This window comes from Dermacentor variabilis, chromosome 10, assembly GCF_050947875.1.
Source record: "Dermacentor variabilis isolate Ectoservices chromosome 10, ASM5094787v1, whole genome shotgun sequence".
Lineage (NCBI taxonomy): Eukaryota > Metazoa > Arthropoda > Arachnida > Ixodida > Ixodidae > Dermacentor > Dermacentor variabilis.
Genome location: NC_134577.1, coordinates 48,536,398 through 48,555,813, shown reverse-complemented (window position 1 = coordinate 48,555,813; position 19,416 = coordinate 48,536,398). Strand labels below are relative to the sequence as shown.

The 19,416-nt window shown below is 49.1% G+C and overlaps 1 protein-coding gene across 1 annotated transcript in view; it reads right to left on the bottom strand.

Annotated features, from left to right (window-relative positions):
* Nucleotides 1–18,329, bottom strand: part of GABA-B-R2 (gamma-aminobutyric acid type B receptor subunit 2) — a 363,959-nt gene extending 345,630 nt beyond the window's left edge. The window contains exon 1 of the mRNA XM_075672639.1: nucleotides 17,933–18,329. Within this exon, the coding sequence (XP_075528754.1) occupies nucleotides 17,933–18,304 (372 nt within the window). The 5' untranslated portion in view covers nucleotides 18,305–18,329. The remainder of the gene's footprint in view (nucleotides 1–17,932) is intronic.
* Between the last annotated feature and the right edge of the window lie 1,087 nt (nucleotides 18,330–19,416).

The following is a 19,416-nucleotide window of genomic DNA, read 5'->3' as shown; positions in this document are numbered from 1 at the left end:
CTAGGCCAACAAGCAGTTCTGTTGAAATCCTAATTGACCCGTCCCAGTCTTGGAGGGCACGCATGCACCTTGGTGCTCCAAAGGCATTACATTGCTGGAAGCGATCAACGTCAATTGCACGGATACATGTTTTGTGTGGCAGCGGAACTAAGAGGTTAAAAACCAGTATTTCGTGTATAGAACATGCTTGCAACTGTGGTGTGGGGGCAGTGCGAGGGCCAAGGACGAAGAAAGCGATATAGAAAACATGCGTTTGTCGTCTCGATTTGTTCATTCGTTCCATTGCCACAACCATGGATCAAAATTTGCCCAATTTTGTGCCATTCTAAACGTACTTACAATAGGGCGACCATACCTCATACGGTTACTGAGCCGGCTAAATTAAGCTTCAAAATACACATCTAAGGCAAACGTTTCCTGTGGAAACACCGGCGTCTTATCTCCGATCCTCCCAAATCACAAAGCGCGTGTGAATGAAATGAGACTTCTGATTACGCCGGAGGAATACTGCTTGATTGGTGCATAATATACGATCATGTCGAGCTTATCTTCAATTATTTCCCGCACTGAATGCCACCAAGATGCTCGGCAAATATGCATATGAAGAAACCCGCCCAGATTCGCTTTTGTGATTCGTGAATCTATGCTACCTTGACAGCCTTCGGGCCTGCAGTGTGCAAGGTCCGAATAACACCCGCGGCACGCACTGCAGCAGCTCTCCTGACATCACGAAAAGATCTGCCCTGACCTTTACTTTCTGGTGTAGATAATGCCCGAGCTCACCCAGTCCCTGAACGCTCAAATGCAGAGACGAACACGTTCCCTATGCCACCACCGCCTAATTGAGGGTCCTTTCTCGTCGTAGTTAGCTAGCTACGGGTAAAGTCACTGGCCAGTTCGGCTCCCTCCGGTGGTGTCAGCATCTGTGCATATTCTCCACCCCCCTCCCTCTTTCTCCCTCCACCTCTTACCGAACATTTCTCCCTCTTCATCCTATCTAGTCGTTATAGAGGCGCCGTGTGCAAAACTCCGTGGTAGTCTACGAGCCTCCAGATTTGGCGAAAGGGTCTCCCCCTGTACCTCGCAAGAAGCCGTTGTCCCCACCGGCCCAGAGGCGTGCGTGGTAGAGAGAGGGGGTTCGAAGAAGCCGAAGGGGGTACGTACTCTCTGCCGCGTCACCCGCGGAGGCACAGCCCGCGTCGGATCGCGTTTAACGGGGCCACCGTTGGCGGCCGCGTTACGAGCTCTGACAGCGCGGCCGCTCCAGCGGACTTCGATCCATACGGGCAGCAGAGGCCGCCAGCGAGCCAGTCAAAGCCGAGCACTGGCGGCATCGGCCGAGCTTCGAGCTTCGGGCACCCGTCGCACGCTCTGGGGAAAACTGGGGGGTGCATTCGTGAAGGCGATGGGAGGGGAGGGGGAAAGCAAAAGGAGAGTGAAAGCGAGGTTGCCCGAAGCAAACCTCCCTCGACCTCGCCGCTATCCCTGCACCGCACACGGCGCGCGTGCGTATGTGTATTTTGAAAGCGAGGTGGCGGGAGAGAGTGGGTCTTTTCTCGGTGGCTTAAGCGAAAGCATTAGCGTAGCGGCTTGCAAATGAACCATGGCCCGTCGCCGTGTGCTCACTCGGACCTCATGAATAATTAAGGCAACGCGAGCGACGGCAGTGGTCGGTCGTGTTTGCTGGCCTGTTTGCTGACCTGTTTGCTGCAAACGGGGCTTCGCTCCGCGCGGAGGGAATAAGAAGGTGGAGGGTGAGGTGGTAGAGGAGAACAGGGTTAGAAAAGGGCTGGACCGATTGTGTGTTTTGAGGAAGACGCCTCGCTGTCACTGAGTTTTTTTGGGCCGCGTGTATGTTCATCAACCGGGACTCGCCCTGAGGCCACGTCCCCTGACGTTTTGGTTTCTGTGAGCCGTAGTTGTTCGGCCATTTACCCGTTTCAGCATTGTATATACGCCGGAAAGTTTGCTCGGGAAAGCTAGATTTCGGAGGAATATACGCGGTCGCATGCCACGATTTTTATTGTCCTTTAGGCGGTCGGTTATTCCTTTCGTGGGGTGGTTTATAATGATAAGTGATTTTGACGCGCCTACAGTCCGTGATTTGGGAGTTTGAGTACCGAGCTTTTTATTACGTTAGCAATTATACGGACACTCCAGGCGCATTTTTGCCATGGGCGTCGCCGTGGTGTTCAGTGTAAAGTCCAAGGGTGATGATACCATCGCCGCGCGCCGTATGCTATATGTGCTAGCGATATCGAGCGAGGAAGGAAAGCGCGGAGACAGCGCGAGAAGGAGGGAGGGGGGCGCGCAGCGTCCTACTTCGGTAGCAGATGTGTATATTGCGCGGTCGCGCGCGCCTTATTTTGAAAGCTATCTGCAGACGGCTCACACCTTTGTGCGCGCTGTGTTCTCGCCGCTCAGTTTGCGTTGAAGCGATAGACAGCCCGAAGGTCACTTCGCTCGCTTCTGCTGCCGCGCTTTCTCCCGCCAGCGTTTCGATAGTGAGTGTTCGCGGTCATCGATTGTGATGTGTTCATGTTTGCCTGTTCGTTCTGACACCATGCTTGTTAATTTAGTTAGTAAGCGAATGTATCCAAGATTATAGGGCCTATAAAGCTACTACCCTTACTTTGTATAGTTGTCTATTTGCTATCGCGATTGATTCTTTGCCTTTCGGCCGAAACTGCGACTTGTTTTCATGCAGTAGTTCATTTGTGCTTAGATAAGTTTATTTGTACATAAGATACATAGTTAAATACTCTAGGCGCTGATTTTCTAACCGACTTATTTTGAAGCCACTCTTTGCCCAGGATGGTGCCGTCCCATGCTCTTCATATATCTGCCATTGACGAAAATGCGTCACTTGCCAGCAATGCTATAGCTACGTTTTGTTTTAATTCGAAAGCACCAAATCGCCCACTTAGCGAGAAAAGCCAGCGTCAGTCGTCTGGACATGCAAAAAACGGCACCTGAATTCCCTTTGGCTGCGACGCCACTTCACGAGCGCGCCTCGAAGGAGTAGAGCAGATGTGCTGCGTTAGGGAAGAGGACATCGCCGCGACGCCACGTCACTCTCCCTCTCGCTCTCGGAAGCCGGTGCGCGGTCCGTATCTCTCACTCTCTCTGGGCTTAGTTGCTGCGCTCTGCTGACCTTGGTGGCTGCAGTTGCTTCCTCGGTCTCTCGTAGCGCAGGGCGTCGGTGGCATGCGGCGTAGGCACCGGAGGCTGCTGCTTGCTAGCTCAGTCAGCACGTACTGCTATGGTACATTACTCGCAGCGCAAAACTCGACGGACCACTCAGCGAGGGTTCAATTGGACATTTGAAGAATAGAGACTAAACGTAGACCGCCGTAAAGGGACACCCCGTGCGTCGCTTCGGCGAAATGACACCCCATATGCAATTCAATTATCTGTCCTGTTTCTCTGGTGGAACAGCGCACGGCCGGAAAAATGACGCCACGAGCAAGTCGTAACGCGGTTCAACGAGCCTGCCAGGGGGCGCTCAAATCGCGACGAGCGCCCTGCGCTCTCGGGCGAAAGCAAGCTATTGCTGGCGGCGGAAAAAACAGGCATCGATCCCGCGACGATGGTGGTTGCCCGGAGGGGCCTTTGCGTCGATGGAGCCCGCAACGCTCGCGCAGGCGCTTCGCGACTGAACGGGTGACAATAATGACCTTTCATTAGCTGCATTTCATTCAATTACTGCCCTCCACCCTTCCCTCTCAAGCCCTCTCTCTCTTGTGACTTCGTCGTGCCCAGGGCCGCCATCTAGCGATGGCTAATGAACCGCTTTTTCCCCACCGTCGCCTTCTCTTCACTTGCCCGCCTTCCTTCCCCCGAAGGATGAGGAACGCGGGAAGCGTCCCCTAGTGCGGCCTTCCCTCCACACTATTTGAAACCCCAACGGGAGATGTGTGCATGCCCTATACGGCAGTCCGACCCAGAACTCTAGTGGCAGTCGCCGCATCTGATTGGCTCGTTTTCCAGTGACGTGACGGAGGAACAACAAAAGCGTGTGAGCCTTCTCTTTTCTGCGCTTCCTGTCTCCCCCTCTCCCGAGCTCTCTCGCATTGTTTTTGACGGAAACATGCAAATGAGGGGGATAGGAGAAGCGTTCTATACCCGAAGCGTTCAAGAAAAGAAAACAGCGGAAATGCAGAAGTGAAACAAGCGTCTGTCGCAGGTTCAGATATCCACGACTAATTCTAGCTGGAAACGGATGGAGGCTTTGATTGAGGTAAAATAAAATACCCATGAAAAGCTGGAGGGAAGCTGAAATGCATTCTGATTGGGCGGAAATCAGTCGCCCGTTTGAAACATCATCGAACCTGCAGGAGCTGGTGGATGAACACTACGTGACTTTTTAAAAAAAAGTCAGGTATGTTCTTTTGAATGCGCTTAATTGAGGCTAGCTCTTCGATCCTGGAATATCGTGTAAGCTAGTCAAGTTTCAATTAAACCAGCCTTTTTTATTTCTTTCCTGGTTTTGCTTTTTCGTTTCACTCCTCGTATGCGCTACTCTTACTGACCTCGTCGCTTCGAGCCGTTAGAAGGCGCTGATCGGCCGGCCAGTCGACGCCCGCGCGGTATTGTTAAAGAATCCCTCGACTGTACATCCATTCGAAGGTGGCACTAGTTAGGTCAATAGATTTCCTACCAGAGGCCTAGTTCAGCGCTGGTACCGTCAGCGTCCTAAACATTATCACGCCTGGATTGCGTAACTTTTTCACGGTGACCATTTTCCACCGCGTTATATAACTGATGCCGATTATCGCTAGATGCAAGACGCGTATACTGTATTCGAAAGTTAAATATTGTTCCCACCTATTCTACGCCGATAAAGCATGGTCTAATGAGATTGCGCTTGTGATGGGAATAGTCTTGACGCGTTCTCGGGTGGGCGCGAGTGGTTACTCTGAAATGTACTGTGGCATGCAGTGCAAAGAGCAGGCGTAGTTGATCCGTGAGTTAGATGCAATGACTGAAGACTGCGCTCGCCGCCATTTTGGCGATTTGAGTATTGATCTTATTTCTGTAACGCAAGTTTGCCGATAAAGAGTTTCATTCTTACATCACAATTTTGACAGTTCTTCACCGCAACGTGACATCTGCTACGTGAGAATATCTATGTACCAAGGTGGAAAGAGCGACAAGATGACTGACGTTCATTTTGCTTGCAGCTTGCAGAAAAATGCGCTTACTTGTTAGTGTTGCGAGCATATTGATATCTATGATGCAGTATTGACTGTGCCGTCAGGACTTCTGCGCGGTGGCTGCCACATGAAGCCAAGGACAATTTCACAGCAGCAAGAACCACACTGAAAGTGAAGCGCAGGTTGCCAGTGTTGAGCGACAGATGTCATTTCACGTCCGAAAGCAACGTGTGGGTGCCATTGTAAACCCGGATTCCGTATTAATTTTGACCCGTTGGGCTTTAACAGGCGCTTGACACACGAACGTCTTCGAATTCCGACCACTACAGAACGTGGCCACAAATTGAGATCAAATTATTGCTTCTTGTTATTTATTTATTTAACGTGAAACGTTGGAAGTTCGGTCGAGAAGAGGCCAGTTATTCCGAAATCGCATTTAAAAAGATAAGAAGTGGAAAGAGAAAGAGAGAGTCATATGTTTACAAAACACTGTCAAAAGTCAAAATAGCTTTACTGTGCCACCGTGTATCGCCTTCATGCTGTTCCCAAAGATAATGCACTACCACACTGACGCGTTACCACACTACCACACTGACACTGACGCCATGCGTCACAAGAATTAACAATACGCCATTTAAGCTACAATCAGCATCAGTATATCTTTTTTTTCTTTCGGACATGGTCTAAACAGAGAGAAATGAACGGGAGTAAAAGCGGCCACTGCTTCGTATGACAAGAAATTAACGTCCTCCGAGACAACAACCACTGACAACTCCTCCTACGTGAGTACGCCGGAAAGTGACGAAAACAGTCAACGAAGACCTCCAACGAAGACCTCAGGCGTGAAAGCTGTACCACGCGAGCACCCCGAGTTGATTGGCTCGTTCGTGCTACATTGTGCTCGTGAATGAAGGAGCCAAGAAACCAAAGAAAGAAATAAAAGTAGAGAGAGAGAGAGAGAGAGAAGAACAAAAAGAAAAGAAGGGTTACCGTGTTGTTGAGGGTGGCGAGGAACATGCAAATGACCCTTCGCGCGCCGTCTGGAAGCGGTGCCCCGACAAAGAAAGCAGCCTCTCTGTGCATCTACTAGACTGCGGCGATGTCTCGTCGTCCTTTTGTCGCGGCGCACCGATACAAAGGTTCACAACTCGCTTCCCCTCCCTCCTCGCTTCGTTGTCGGCGTTTTTTCAGGGGGCGAGCTTCTGAATTGCGTCGGCTTAGCCGCCCCACTGACGACGTCCTCTTTCAAAGAGGAGGAACAAAATGTCGTGTTCGGAAGAACCACCACCGATCTTGCACTTAGAAGTCACCTGTTTTGTTGGAAATGGGCGAGAGGTGTTGGTAAGCGCGTACCTCCTGGGGGCTTTGTGCTGGATGTCTATTCACGACGTCGTGGAATCAACACTGGGCCCGCCATAGTAGTAGTAGTAGTAGTAGTAGTAGTAATAATAATAATAATAATAATAATAATAATAATAATAATAATAATAATAATAATAATAATAATAATAATAATAACCTACACGGAACTCGCCTAAAGTTTGCACCCTTCACTGACCACCTGAACTGTAAACAAACCGGCTTGTCCGTTTATTGTTGCCTTAATCTGACGTCTAAAAAAAAAACAGCGCTGGAATATTTTCAGGTTGATACGACGGCAATAGGTAAATAACACACCGCAGAACTGTTTCTTGTGCGTTCGTACTTTCAACCTTTCACGCCTACTTCTCGCGTAACCAACGGATCACAGGTGCCGCGTGTAACTAGCCGTCCGGAGGAGCAATATTTCGAGAGACGCTGCCTCCGAAAGAAATCTGCAGTCGTTTGCCTGGGTGACGGCTTTCTCCAAGTGTTGGGTGAAGGACACATTGATCCGACAAACATGCAAACGGCACATACTTCCACACATATGCGCACACATTCAACCTGCGCGTATAGCCTCCTTAAAGACCGTAGCTGTGATGGCAAAGTCTTATTGATAGTCTCAAAGGTTTAAAATAAAAGGCGCGTGCTTGAGTCTCATGTTTCAAAAAGCTTGTTTGCCGGCTGCCATTGTCAAAATTCTCAGAAATAACTTAGTCAAGAACGTGAGACCTGGTACGGACAACTTCCGTGATTAAATAGTGTAGCACTACAACCCGCATAAGCGGCGTGGATAACTACATAGCGTTAGGCTATGGAGTTCTTTGTCGGGGCACCGCTTCTAGGCGGCGCGCGAAGGGTCATTTGCATGCTCCTCGCCACCCTCAACGACACGGTAACCCGCTTTTTTCTTCTCTCTCTCTCTCTCTCTCTACTTTTGTTTCTTTCTTTGGTTTCTCGGCTCCTTCATTCACGAGTACATACATAGCCGGTTAGGCTAAACTGGTTAACCTCCCTGCCTTCCTTCTCCACTTTTTCCTTCCTTCCTTCCTTACATAGCGTACATATTATACAAATTGTTGGTGCGAAACCTAAGAATTGCAACGTTATGTGTACCCTGTCCAACTCGGAACGCAATTTGCGCGAGAAAATTAGGTTCGCTTACTTGCCTGACGTGTCAAGCGGTTTAGCGCGTATATATATATATATATATATATATATATATATATATATATATATATATATATATATATATATATATATATATATATATATATATATATATATATATATATATATATATATTCGTTCATATCGTTCTTTGTGTCACCGGTGTCAGGATGAAACCTAAGCATCTAGACCAAATTTCGCGGGTGATCTTAATATGACTGCTCAGCCACGTGAAACAACTAGCTTCTATTTTTCAACTGGCCTAACAAGTACATTAGCCATTAGCAGAGCAATGTCATTAAGCTTTGAACGAACTTCAGCATGCTCCGCTCTCTTTCAGAGGTGGAGGGAAGGCATGCTACGTTTTTCTGGGAGGAGCTTGTTTGTAATTCTCTGGTTGCCGCCGACTATAAATATTTGCGAAGCACCATGGCAACGCCACCGCCGCCGACGACGACAATCCGTTTGGAATTTCCATATAATAATAATACACGCACTTTCGCTGCACGCGGCGGGCGCAAGCGGCATGCCTCCGCGAGCCATGAACATTTCGCGATTTTAATTAGCCAGAGTCGTGGTACGAATGCAGCGGGGCCTTCCGGGAATGCCAGCCTTACGCGTATCTGCTGCACTCGCGTAAAACATGCCGGGCGTCCGCAGGATCATTGCACAGCGAACACATCGGCGAGCCTAGTAAGCGGCGTCTGCATTTTGAGTATAGTTGGTGAAAGCCGAATTCTTACAAGAGCACCTACGTCGTTTCACCCGTACCAGCTTTATGGCGCTGCAGAGACAATGGCGCAGAGTTATTTCCCCGACTTCGAGTCATTCAGAGGCGACAACTCAATCAACAGGTCAGCGCTGCATAGGCGTTCGGCTTCGCATCGATTTGAGCCTTCGTTAAGGCAGCGCCACGCGTACAGGTATGAACGTCGTTGAACTACAGCGTAACAGTGGTGCTACGTTAGTGCGAAGGCGAACACTCTTCGCATACCAAAAGCTGTGGAAGTGTATTGGCACGACATAACCTGCCGTAAACAAGGAATGTTTTCATCCGTTTTACCTTTCTTTCTTTCTTCGTGCAAGGCCGCAGCTTTCTTACACGAAAGCTGCGAAAGCCACGAAAGCGTTGTTGCACTACCTCAAGTCGACAGGTCTTGGCGACCGTCTGTAGACTTGGAGCGAAGCTTTAAAAGTGCGCGAAACTCTGCTCTCTCTCTCTCTCTCTTCAACCCTATACCCCTTCCCCCAATGCAGGGTAGCAAACCGGACGCACGTGCGGTTAACTTCTATGCCTTTCCTCTCTTCCATTTCTTTTTCGCTCTCTATTTCTCTTTCTTGAGTGCAGGCGTGCCACTATGTAAAAGAGCAGAAAGAGCGAGTTTCTGTTCTGTTGAAAACCGTGTACGTTATCAGCACTGGGTATTTCCGACCTATCAAAGACGCCGCCGCGGGATATTACATTGATGCGACGGCGATTACGCAGCGTGATTCTGTATGACATATTGGCGTGCAGTAAGGTGCAGTAAATGTTTATCTCCCTCTCTCTCTCTAGCTCTTTTATCACTGTATTTTCATTACAACCTGCCCGCTTTTCCGGGTGACGGCCGCCAGAAGAAGCAGCGGGCGACCTTTACGGTTTCTACATTGCTGCTTTTTTCTGGCCCGTCGCTCTCCCTTTCTTTTTCTTTTTCGTTTTCATTTTGAGGAGGCGTGTCTCCCGTAGCCAGGCGCCTCACCGTCTTTACGACCAACCTCCTCCGCCCAAGGTGAACAGCTATAGACACTTCCGTTATTCTCTTCCTTTTCTTCCTAATTTTATTACTTTTTCTTTCTAGTTTAGTTCTTGCTTTGGTCTTCGTTCACCTGGCCCTTACGACGCGTTACCTGCGCACGACGGGAGGGCTGGTTGTAAAACGCGCACTGTTGCGCTTTCCCCCCACCGGCGTCGCACGCGCGCTATACGCAGTCGTGGCGTGCGCGCCGCCAGGGCGTTTCGCCTGAAAGGCGTCGTAAAGGGGAGCCTTTCGCCGCATTAACGAATCATTTCACGGCTTCTGCGGCGGGTCGAGGTTTGGAGCCGGTACAGGTAGCGAGGCGGGGCCGGTTCGCGGGGCGTAACGACAGAGAGAAGCGGGGGTGTCTTCCGAAGAGACGGCGCTTAATGCGATAGAAGAACGGTGTTAAGGAGACGCGGAACGAGAATTGGCTGTGATACAAGATGGGCAGGTCGCGATGCAGCGAAAGTACAGCGAAGCTATGCTATACTGACCCATATATATACACACCGACAGCCTCGACGCGGCAACTCAAACAAGTGGCAACGAACGATGCGCGTTTGTGAGCAGGATTCCCACGCTTAACGTGGTTTGACGTCTTAACATCGATGTTCCACAGCGTACAGCTGCACAGGGTCCCGAACGCAACAATGACACTGCGGACCGCAATGCTCTTACTGTGCACCTGTACGTCTTCCTCTTTTCCTCGCACCCCTGCTGTGTCCTCATTGTCCGAAAATCTACGCTCTGCTGAAGCACGCGTTCCCTCAACCCTACGGCTACCATCGATCAATTCGAGACTCCATATTCCTGCGGACCCTTTTCCTTATTTGAATGAGACAGTTTCTTATACTTCTGCATCAACGGATGCACAGCTTGTGTTATGAGGAAGCCATTGTATAAGTGACTATTTTAACTTCATTACAGTGCTTTTGCGCTAACGAACGTTATTGCTTTGTTTTACTCGTCTTCCTGTCTCATCTTCATATGGTTTTAATACCGCTTCGTTGTATTGCGATATGTTGTTACTTCAGTTGTCGTGCTGCTCTTATAGCGCACCCAATTATATCGTTACAACTGCCAAGTCTCAGTTGTCTCACGCCAAGTTCTAATTTTTATACATTTGTGAACCGGCGCTTCCTTTTGACAACTAAGGATTGGCGTCCACTTTTCCAGTAACTCATTCGCAAAACTGAACTTCGGTGTGGACATCTCTTACCTGAAATTTAAAGCAGAACAGGGAGCCTTAGTGCACAGCACGCTGTGAAACGGTAATCTGTACTAAAAAGTAATGTAACTATTGTCATGCTTCGCTGACCACTACTAAAACGCTGGCGTATAAGACGCGTGAAAATGACTGTGGCGTTCTACAGCTGAAAACCTTGGCGATAAGTTACACGCACAACGACGTAGACGTGACCGGATGAAATTTGCGCGGGCTTCTAAAACAGGTGTCGCTGCGGTCGTCGCTTCCGGTTCCGCCTATCGTACGCACTAGCTTCACGTCTGTGGGCAAGAAACGCATGACGTCCCTATCGCGCAGGCGCAAGGTTAGAATAAGGAAGAAACACTTTTTGCTATTTCTCTGTCGAACCCCTTCAATAAGTCCACGCAATGATCTGCGGCTTAGCTTATTGTCATGTGTAACGATAGAAGGCTCGGGAGCAGTAGAACCACGCGCCTGTCAGAACCAGCAGGTTCGAGATAGGAGTGGTGGCTGTCTCTACGACGTAATGGCCTGGAGCAAGGCTATACACCAACTCCATAATAGAAAGCTTTAGATTAAGGGGACGCAAGGCGTTGGGACCCCTAGGCCTTGGAACCACGGTGCTGTGCACGCGTAGACCGTCTGCGCATGTGCAGTACCGTGGCCTCAAGCGCTAGGGGGGTCCCAACGTCTTGCGTTCCCCTATTCTAAATCTCTCCAATACACCAGTGGACACGCTTAGGGTGACTCGACAGCAGCGCAACCTTGCTGCCGCGCTGATGCGCGGTGCTGATAGCACGCCGGGCTTGCTATCAAGGCACCCCAGATGGATGGATGGATGGATGGATGCTATGAGCGCCCCCTTTGGAACGGGGTGGTGGGTCGCGCCACCAAGCTTTTGCTATTATACTGCCTAATGTCCTGCCTAGGTTAAAAAATGAAAAAAAAACACTATGAACTACCACGCCCAAATTTTCTGATCCCCTATTGCGAACTGTGCTTTTGTACGTCTCCGTCTTTTGTCGTTTCCCTACTTTTGTTCCACCAATCCTCCAATCGCCTCTGACTAATGCCTATTGCGGACATGTTTGCTTTACCACTGGTCCCGCTAAACCCAAGGGCTTCAAGGAGGCCAGTGGTGCCTAAATCGTCCGCTGGTTACGTCTTCACATTCTGATAAAACATGCTCCGTCGTTTCCCTAGCTTTACCGCAGCAAGCACACGCTTCTTCTTCCTTCTTATATCTCGCTTTATAGGTGCGTGCTATAAGGCATCCTGATCTCGCTTCGAAAAGTAATGAGCTTCCCTTTGAGTTATCATAAATGGTTTCTTTCCTGATTTCGTTATTTTCTCTTAACTAGTTACTCGTGGCAGGTTTCTTTTCCATTGCCGCCACCCATGAGATTATTTCAGCCTCTCTGACTTTCCCCTTGACCTTCTTTGTTGCTGTGTTGCCCATCCTACAGGCCGCATACTTGCTGGTAAGCTTCCTAGTTCTTTTCCTCCACTGTGAATCAATGTTTTTCCTGTACAGATACCTGAACATTCTCCCAACCCATTTACTTTCTTCCATATTCCCCAGCCGTTCTTCATACTCAATTTTACTGCGAGTTTCCCTCACTTGAAAGCTAGTCCAGTCCATATCACCTTGCACAGCTTCATTTGTAGTTTTCCCGTGAGCGCCCAATGCGAGGCCACCCACTGACATTTGGTTCCCATCGAGTCCTGATTGTACCCCTGATTTAAAGCAAAAAACCGCATTTCCAAAAGTAAGTCCTGAAACCAGTACACCTTTCCACATACCTCGGAGGACCTCGTACCTATTGTACCCCCATAGCTCTCTGTGCTTCCATTATGGCTGCATTTCTCTTCCCCTTTACTGTTATGGTTTTTTCCTGTGTTTCCAGATATCTATTTCCTTCGTTTATCCATATACCAAGGTATTTAAATTCTGTTACCCGAGGTATTTCCTGGCCCTGTATCTCCACTCTCTGTTCACTGTTTTCATAGAATACCATAACACCTGATTTTCTAACACTAAATTTCAAACCTAAATTGTTGCCTACCTGTCCACAGATATCAGCCAGACGTTGCAAATCACTTTCCTTGTTAGCTAGCAACGCAGTGTCGTCCGCATAAAATAAACTTGGGAGTTGCTGCTCTGCTACTGTACCTGCCTGTTTGTATGAGAGATTAAACCCGATATTACTTCCTTCTAGTGCCCTCTCCATCCTCACCATGTACATCATAAACAGCAGCGGGGATAAAGGGCACCCCTGCCTCAGTCCCTTATTGATGTGAACTTTCTCTTCGCTCCTCATCCCTTCCCATTCAACGCAGATAGGTGCTGACGGCAGCGCCATCTAATGGCAAGCAGGGTCTCCACGACATGCGAGGCACGACCTATTTAGAGGGGCCCTCGGCCGGCTGGTGTGAACCCATGCTTCGAACTCCATACATTATTAAGGGAAAGCTCTCATTCTACAACCACTGAACCAAATTCAGCAAAATGTGTTGCATGTCAGCGACTGTAAAAGAAGCATGATTTAGAAGTTGGGTCCCATAGTTCTTAGAATGTTTATTTTTAATATGGGTGAGCTTAAGAAAGGTGAAGAACAACGTTCACCTAGATAACTAACCCTGCACCAAGCGCAAATGTGGCGGTTCTGTAAACTGCATCTATTAGAGTGTATATGACGACCTTGATATGTGTTATACATGTATAGTTTATATATGATGTATATATTTTCGTCTTATGAACGGTCACTTAACGACACTGAGAGGCCCGCTCGTGATTTCTTAGGGCTAGAAACCGGCAACGCTTGATCAACGGTCATTCGCGTCAACATTCTCTTGTGATCATTCCAGGTATACGACAAGGAAAAAGTAAAATGAGAAGCATAGGTTAGTCGATAGGAACGCGCGGTTCATTTTTTTTTCTTGTTTTTTTTTTTTGCTCGTGCCTCGCCAAAAGTTGCTACTTGCACCTCGAGAGGCCATTTCTAAATACTAAATGCGCTTCCACTTTTAATACTAGGGGAAAGTAAACAGCATAGTAAAGGAAAATAGTTTCATCAAATTGTTGCGTCGCATCGACTCGTTTGGACAATAAATTGCAATCTAGGTCAGGTAACCAAGCGTTTGTTGTTTGATGTGAATATCGATCTGGCAGCAACTTTCACTCCGCCACTGTTTGCACGAAAGATGCCGGTAGTAACATAGCCCTTAAGGGCTTTAGGCAGGTTAAGTGGCAACCATCGGTTAAAGCACGCACTTTTAATTTTTTTTTTTTTTTTGCCATGACAAAGCGGCTTAACCCTCGTGATGAAGAACCAGGGCGGCGAAGACAAGGAAATTAAGAAAAGATAAGGAAATGATACCCTAGGGACTGATCAAGGAGACCCGTGTTTTCTGATCACCACGTTCGATGGCGACAATTTGATCCACTATGGCGATGACCAAATATTGGCATCCGCACTTTTTTTTTGCTTTTTGCCAACGATCGTTGTTCGCCAAATCACCACTTTTATCAGGTATTCTTGTAACTGTCGAATAAAGCTGTCGTCAAATTACGAGGGAGCAATGCCTGCAGAAGAATTGAACAGTTTGCAGACATGTGTGAGTGCGTTGCCTTTACAGTACTTCACAGTTTTATATATCCTCCGTTTTGAAAGTCCAAGATGGCCGTTATTGAAAGGGTGGTAATTAAAATCTTCGGACCCCGTAAGAAGAGCTTCTCTCCAAAAGCCCGTAGCAAAGCCTTTCTACGAAGCGAAATTGTGTTCGCTCAGAACAGCGCGCCAGATATGGTAGGAAGCGGGAAGGCTTAGAAGTGTAGTGTTTCACTTTGAGGATATCTGGCGTTATATATATATATATATATATATATATATATATATATATATATATATAATACGTCTCTATCGAGGCGACATCGCGATAGGGTTACCGCTGAAATTAATGAAACCAGATAGCGAACGGGTGCGCGTGTTTTTTTTTTTTGTCAGTATTGCTTTGGTTGCTCCCGAGAGCCGCAGAATGATGGTGCAAGTCATATCAGTGGTGCCAGGTGCACCGACCAATCATTTGATGCGTGCAATGAGGTTTGTTGCGTCAGCGCACTGACTTGCTCCGGTTATGCACTCGACGAAGGGGCCTTTTCCGACGAAGCGTTTCGGGTCAGTCATGAATGAAAGAACACCGAAATATGTACACCATATGAGTTGCTCCCGCTAGGCACTCGATGGCGATGCTTTATTCCGGCGTCCTGGTTTTCCGCTGCCAAGTACTCAGTCATTCTGCGTGATGGTTTCTTTCTCTCGGTGTTGACTAAATCCAATCCTAATATTTCCATAGTAACGCGAGCGAGTGCGATCAAAGGTAGGAAGCCCTACACTGAGTCGACAGTAGGCGCCTAGCGAAGCCATAATTTTATTCATAGCTCCAGCAGCTATTGTGCTGGTTTTTAACCACAACCTCGTGTAGATTGACGTGCGTTCTGTGCATACACGCCATATTTCAACGTTAACTGAAGGCAGAACACTTAGGACAGTACCGGCACCGCAGGTTCGTATAAGTATACTGCTTCCTTTCCAAGTTGCTCAGCTGACAGCACACTTTAACCAAGTCTTCTTGCAGTGAGTTCTGTTCGACTCTAGAACTCATTCCATTTGTTTTATCGGCTACTTAAACGATTTCAAGCTCTTGCTGCAGATTAAGCTCCACGTAAGCGTTCCTCATTCTGGACACGCAGCGCCATATGTCCCTTCTACGATTAGCGTCATTACGAACAACGAAAACCAAGACGCGGTATACCACGTACTGGTGCACTATGCAAATTGCGAGCTGTATGTGTAACGTTTCTGCTTTCGGCAGTCATCGTTCGTCGGTAAAACCTGCAAATTGCAGGTTTCCTCTCGAATAATTACTCTGTAGTGCTCGTTACGCTTTATTCTACTGCACAGCGTTGTCGAAGGCTTGCATAAGAAATGCTACATAAATGTTAGGAAAATGACGATATCACATTTGGAAAGTAATTATGAGAGTCGTTATATGTTGTACGGCTCCACTTTGTATGTATGCTTAGGAAAACGTCGTGGTAGCCAATCCGCAATAGCATGACCTTGGCTACAGGCGCTACTCGTGTCGAGTTTCATCATACGTATGACACAGAAAGGTGACGACCTGCTAAGACTGCCAGCGATTTCTTGCGTTGTGTTATCTCCCCGTTGCACGAGCCAAAAGGCCAACACGGCGTTGTCGAGTGTGTCCCAGGTAGACGTCTATAAACAGTGGCGGTCATTGTGAGCGGTTACCATCCCTAAAACATTCACACATTGAGACTGTAAGCTGCATCAGTCAATTTCCAAGCCACCTTACGTGGCATGAAGTCCAGTGCCACCTAACCTAACCTCACTATAACCACGGGCACCCTGTCTGTGTGCCGGTGAAACATGAGACGGGAAAATGAAGGTAATATGTAATTCCTTTCGTCGCGTCTACTTTTGCTAGCTCAGCTAATCAGCGCGCACTCGAAGTAATATTTTTGGCATTGATAGATCGATTGGGATCATGGCCCTCGGTTTCACTTTGGCTCGTGCTCCGACACCAGAAAACGCCGCTCTCCAGGGCTGATACCAACTGTTTGCAGCAAAGGGCGGTTCACTGCTACGCTCGTGGCAGGAAGTGCCTTCTTGAAGATATCGTTGTCATCCGCTCTGGAAAACGGAATCTTTTCGGGTCTCTAGGAGGGCCCTGCGAAGCTTCCTCGTTCGCGTTTCAGAAGGCGGTGAAGGAACAAACGGTGGCGGCTTAGAACCGGAACATGTTCCTACCGTCGGTTGACGGAGAAAGCTGAGATTGAAGCCATGGATTCAATAGCCTTCGCGGCCGTGACTGCTGATACATCGTCGCAAATGAAGTGCCGCTTTGAAATGGGCAAGTCGCCCTAGTTCAGTTGCGAACGGTGCTATGCGCTGCCAGTGCTTCTTCCCACCGTAGTAAGAAATTGTCTCGAGGTGGTTGTGTTAGGCAGAGGTGCTCTGGAAGTGCGCGGCTCTTTTGCCTGCAAGTATTCACCAGGTACTACATTTCCAACAGCACAAGTGTGGTCTCTAAACGATTAAATGAAATTATTGCATTAAATGTGAAATGGTAGCGACTAGAATATGAAGTGGTGAACACTATGACCTTCATTCAACCAGCAAGAAAGAACGAACCCTCGCTATTTCTTACATTCCTTCCGAACATGACGTGCAGTGTGTGCCTAATGACAGCGAGTGAGTGTTGCGTGAAGCTCGCTCGATGGGACCGCGTCGTGAGTACAATATTGAACCTTGATTGCTAGAGATCGATTTCGCTCTCACTTCATTTCTTTAAAGATTCATTCGTCAGCTCTTCGTGATGTTTCTTTCTTTATATCACAAATGACTACTTCGTGTCCCCAACTCACCCTTTTAGATTTCAGCATTGATTTAAAAAAGCAATGCAAAACGTGCTCATCGCACCATAACTGCCTAGCTCGACGATGGCGTCCTAGCATATCTGCTCTGTTTTTGCGCGACAAACATGCAACGAATTTGTCACTCAAATGAGCGCTTTTGTATGTAAAATGCAGGGAGAAAATAAGTTTCTCACTGGTGTCTCAAACCATCGAGTAATCAAACGAATCCTAAACTATGGCCATGAGTGCCTGCAACCGTTGCATTTACGGATATCAACTCTGTACGCTTGTACTTAGTGGGCCTGCGCAGAAGTATCCCACACGAGAGGTATCCCACAAACTGCAGCTAAGTTGTGGTTTGTAATACGACTCATCCTTGTTTCTTTGTTCGTGATGTGCGCAAACTTACGTTAGCCCTAAATATTTATCACCCGTTCGCCGCGTCTTCCAGGGGGCGCAAGGACTGTTGCAGCAAAGCTCACGGCGCCGGCCGCTTCAGTTCGCCTTCGCGCTACAAGTAGCAAAACTTCGCGAGTCAGTCGTTCCAGTCATCGTTCCATGCATCGACGGCGGGCGAAGCGTGGTCGTCGAAAGGGTGCTGTGCAGACGGAGTCCAGTGTGCAAGAGAGTACTCCAGACATCTGTATGCTTCGCATCAAAAGGCCTCGTACTGGAAAAGTTGTCGACTCTGAAAACTCTACTTGGTGGCTTTCTTAAGCCACGAGGACGAAAAAAAGCAAAGACGAGCCCGAAGGGAGCAAAAAAAAAGGGGGAATTAGGGAAAAAGGAAAGTGGGGGCGTCCCGGCGCCCGCTGACCTTAGTGTCGTTCCAGATGATGTCGAGCTTGTAGCCCGGCAGGAAGTGCGGGCTGCTGTTGATGTGTCGCAGCGCCAGGTTGACCGCGGGCACGACTCCGCGGCCGATGGCGCCCTCGCTCAAGTTCAACGTCGTCGGGAAGAAGCCCGCGATGAGCAACTCTTCGGGCTCATCCTCGGGAGACGGCGACGAAGACGTGCCGCCGGGCTGGTCGCGGTAGTGCAGCAGCGCGCGTTCCTCGCGCTCGCCGTCGTCGTCTTCGGCCGTGAGCGACGACGTGGCCGTCCACCGGCCGCCCAGCACGAGCAGCAGCAGTAGCAGCGGAACGACGGGGGGCCGGAGGAGGAGCGGCGACACCAGTGCGGCGCGCATTCCCCGACCCGGCGCGCGCACCGGCACAGCGACGCCGCGCACTGCGGCGGCTCGGACGGCCGTGCGCGGACCCCGGCACCGCCAGGGGACGCCACGCGGTGAAGGGAGGCGAAGGGAGGACGGGAGGGTCTCGCGCGCCCCGGGCCCGGGCCCCGAGGATCGCTCCTCCCCCACCCCCCCCACCACCCTTCTTTCTTTTTTTTTTCTTTTCTGTCTTTCCCGCGCGCTCTCTTTCGTCGGCACTCCGAGGCTTGCGCCACTGTAATGTCGCCGCTGCCGCCGGATGCTCGCCACTCGTGCCATTGTCTTGAGGCAACGTCCTATGCGCGCAGACTGCCTCTCGCGGAGACTATCGCGTCGTGTTGAAACCGCCACGGAAGGCCGAGCACAAGTGCACAAGGTTATGATGCCTGCGAAGAAGCAGAGTACAGGTCGCCCAGGGGAAACCTTTAGAGCCTAGCGAATGGTCTCGGCGTTTCCGCAGAAGTCGCCATGCCTACTAAGGACTCACTTGCCACGATGTTCAGAAGGCTTCGGAAAATGACAGTCTTTGCCCACTATAGTCGCACGAATTGGACCAGGACGTCGCCATGGGTCACGGAGGAGGGGGAGGGGAAGGCTGCGATCTTCGAGCACCATAGTATGAACGCGATGCGTGCCCAGAAAACCTTCATGAGTCATGTATGGGTCGTTTCTGTAGGTTCGTGGTAACATAGTGCTGAAGTTGTCGGGAAGTAGTGATCATGAAGGAACAAGTGGCGTACGGTTCCTTCTAAAAAGTAAATATCAAATTAGGAAGAAGAACCTCAGTCGTCTAAGTACTACGTGGAATATTCTGTAGACGTCGTACTTTAGTTGGGACATGTTGGAGTATGGTTAGTAATTACGAATCTGTCAGATTGTCAGTATAGAAACATCCCAAAAGAATAATGTTGTGCACAAGCAAACTGTGTTAAAATTTCCCGGAGCAGCACGAAACCCATTAGGACATCGCGTACCGATCTGCACACAAAGTCATCACGTGGATCGTCCAGAATCGCAGCAAAATTCCATGCCGGAATCGTGTAGTCGTCGTCAAGAGGGGTTGCGAACGCCTGAAATGCGCAATCGAT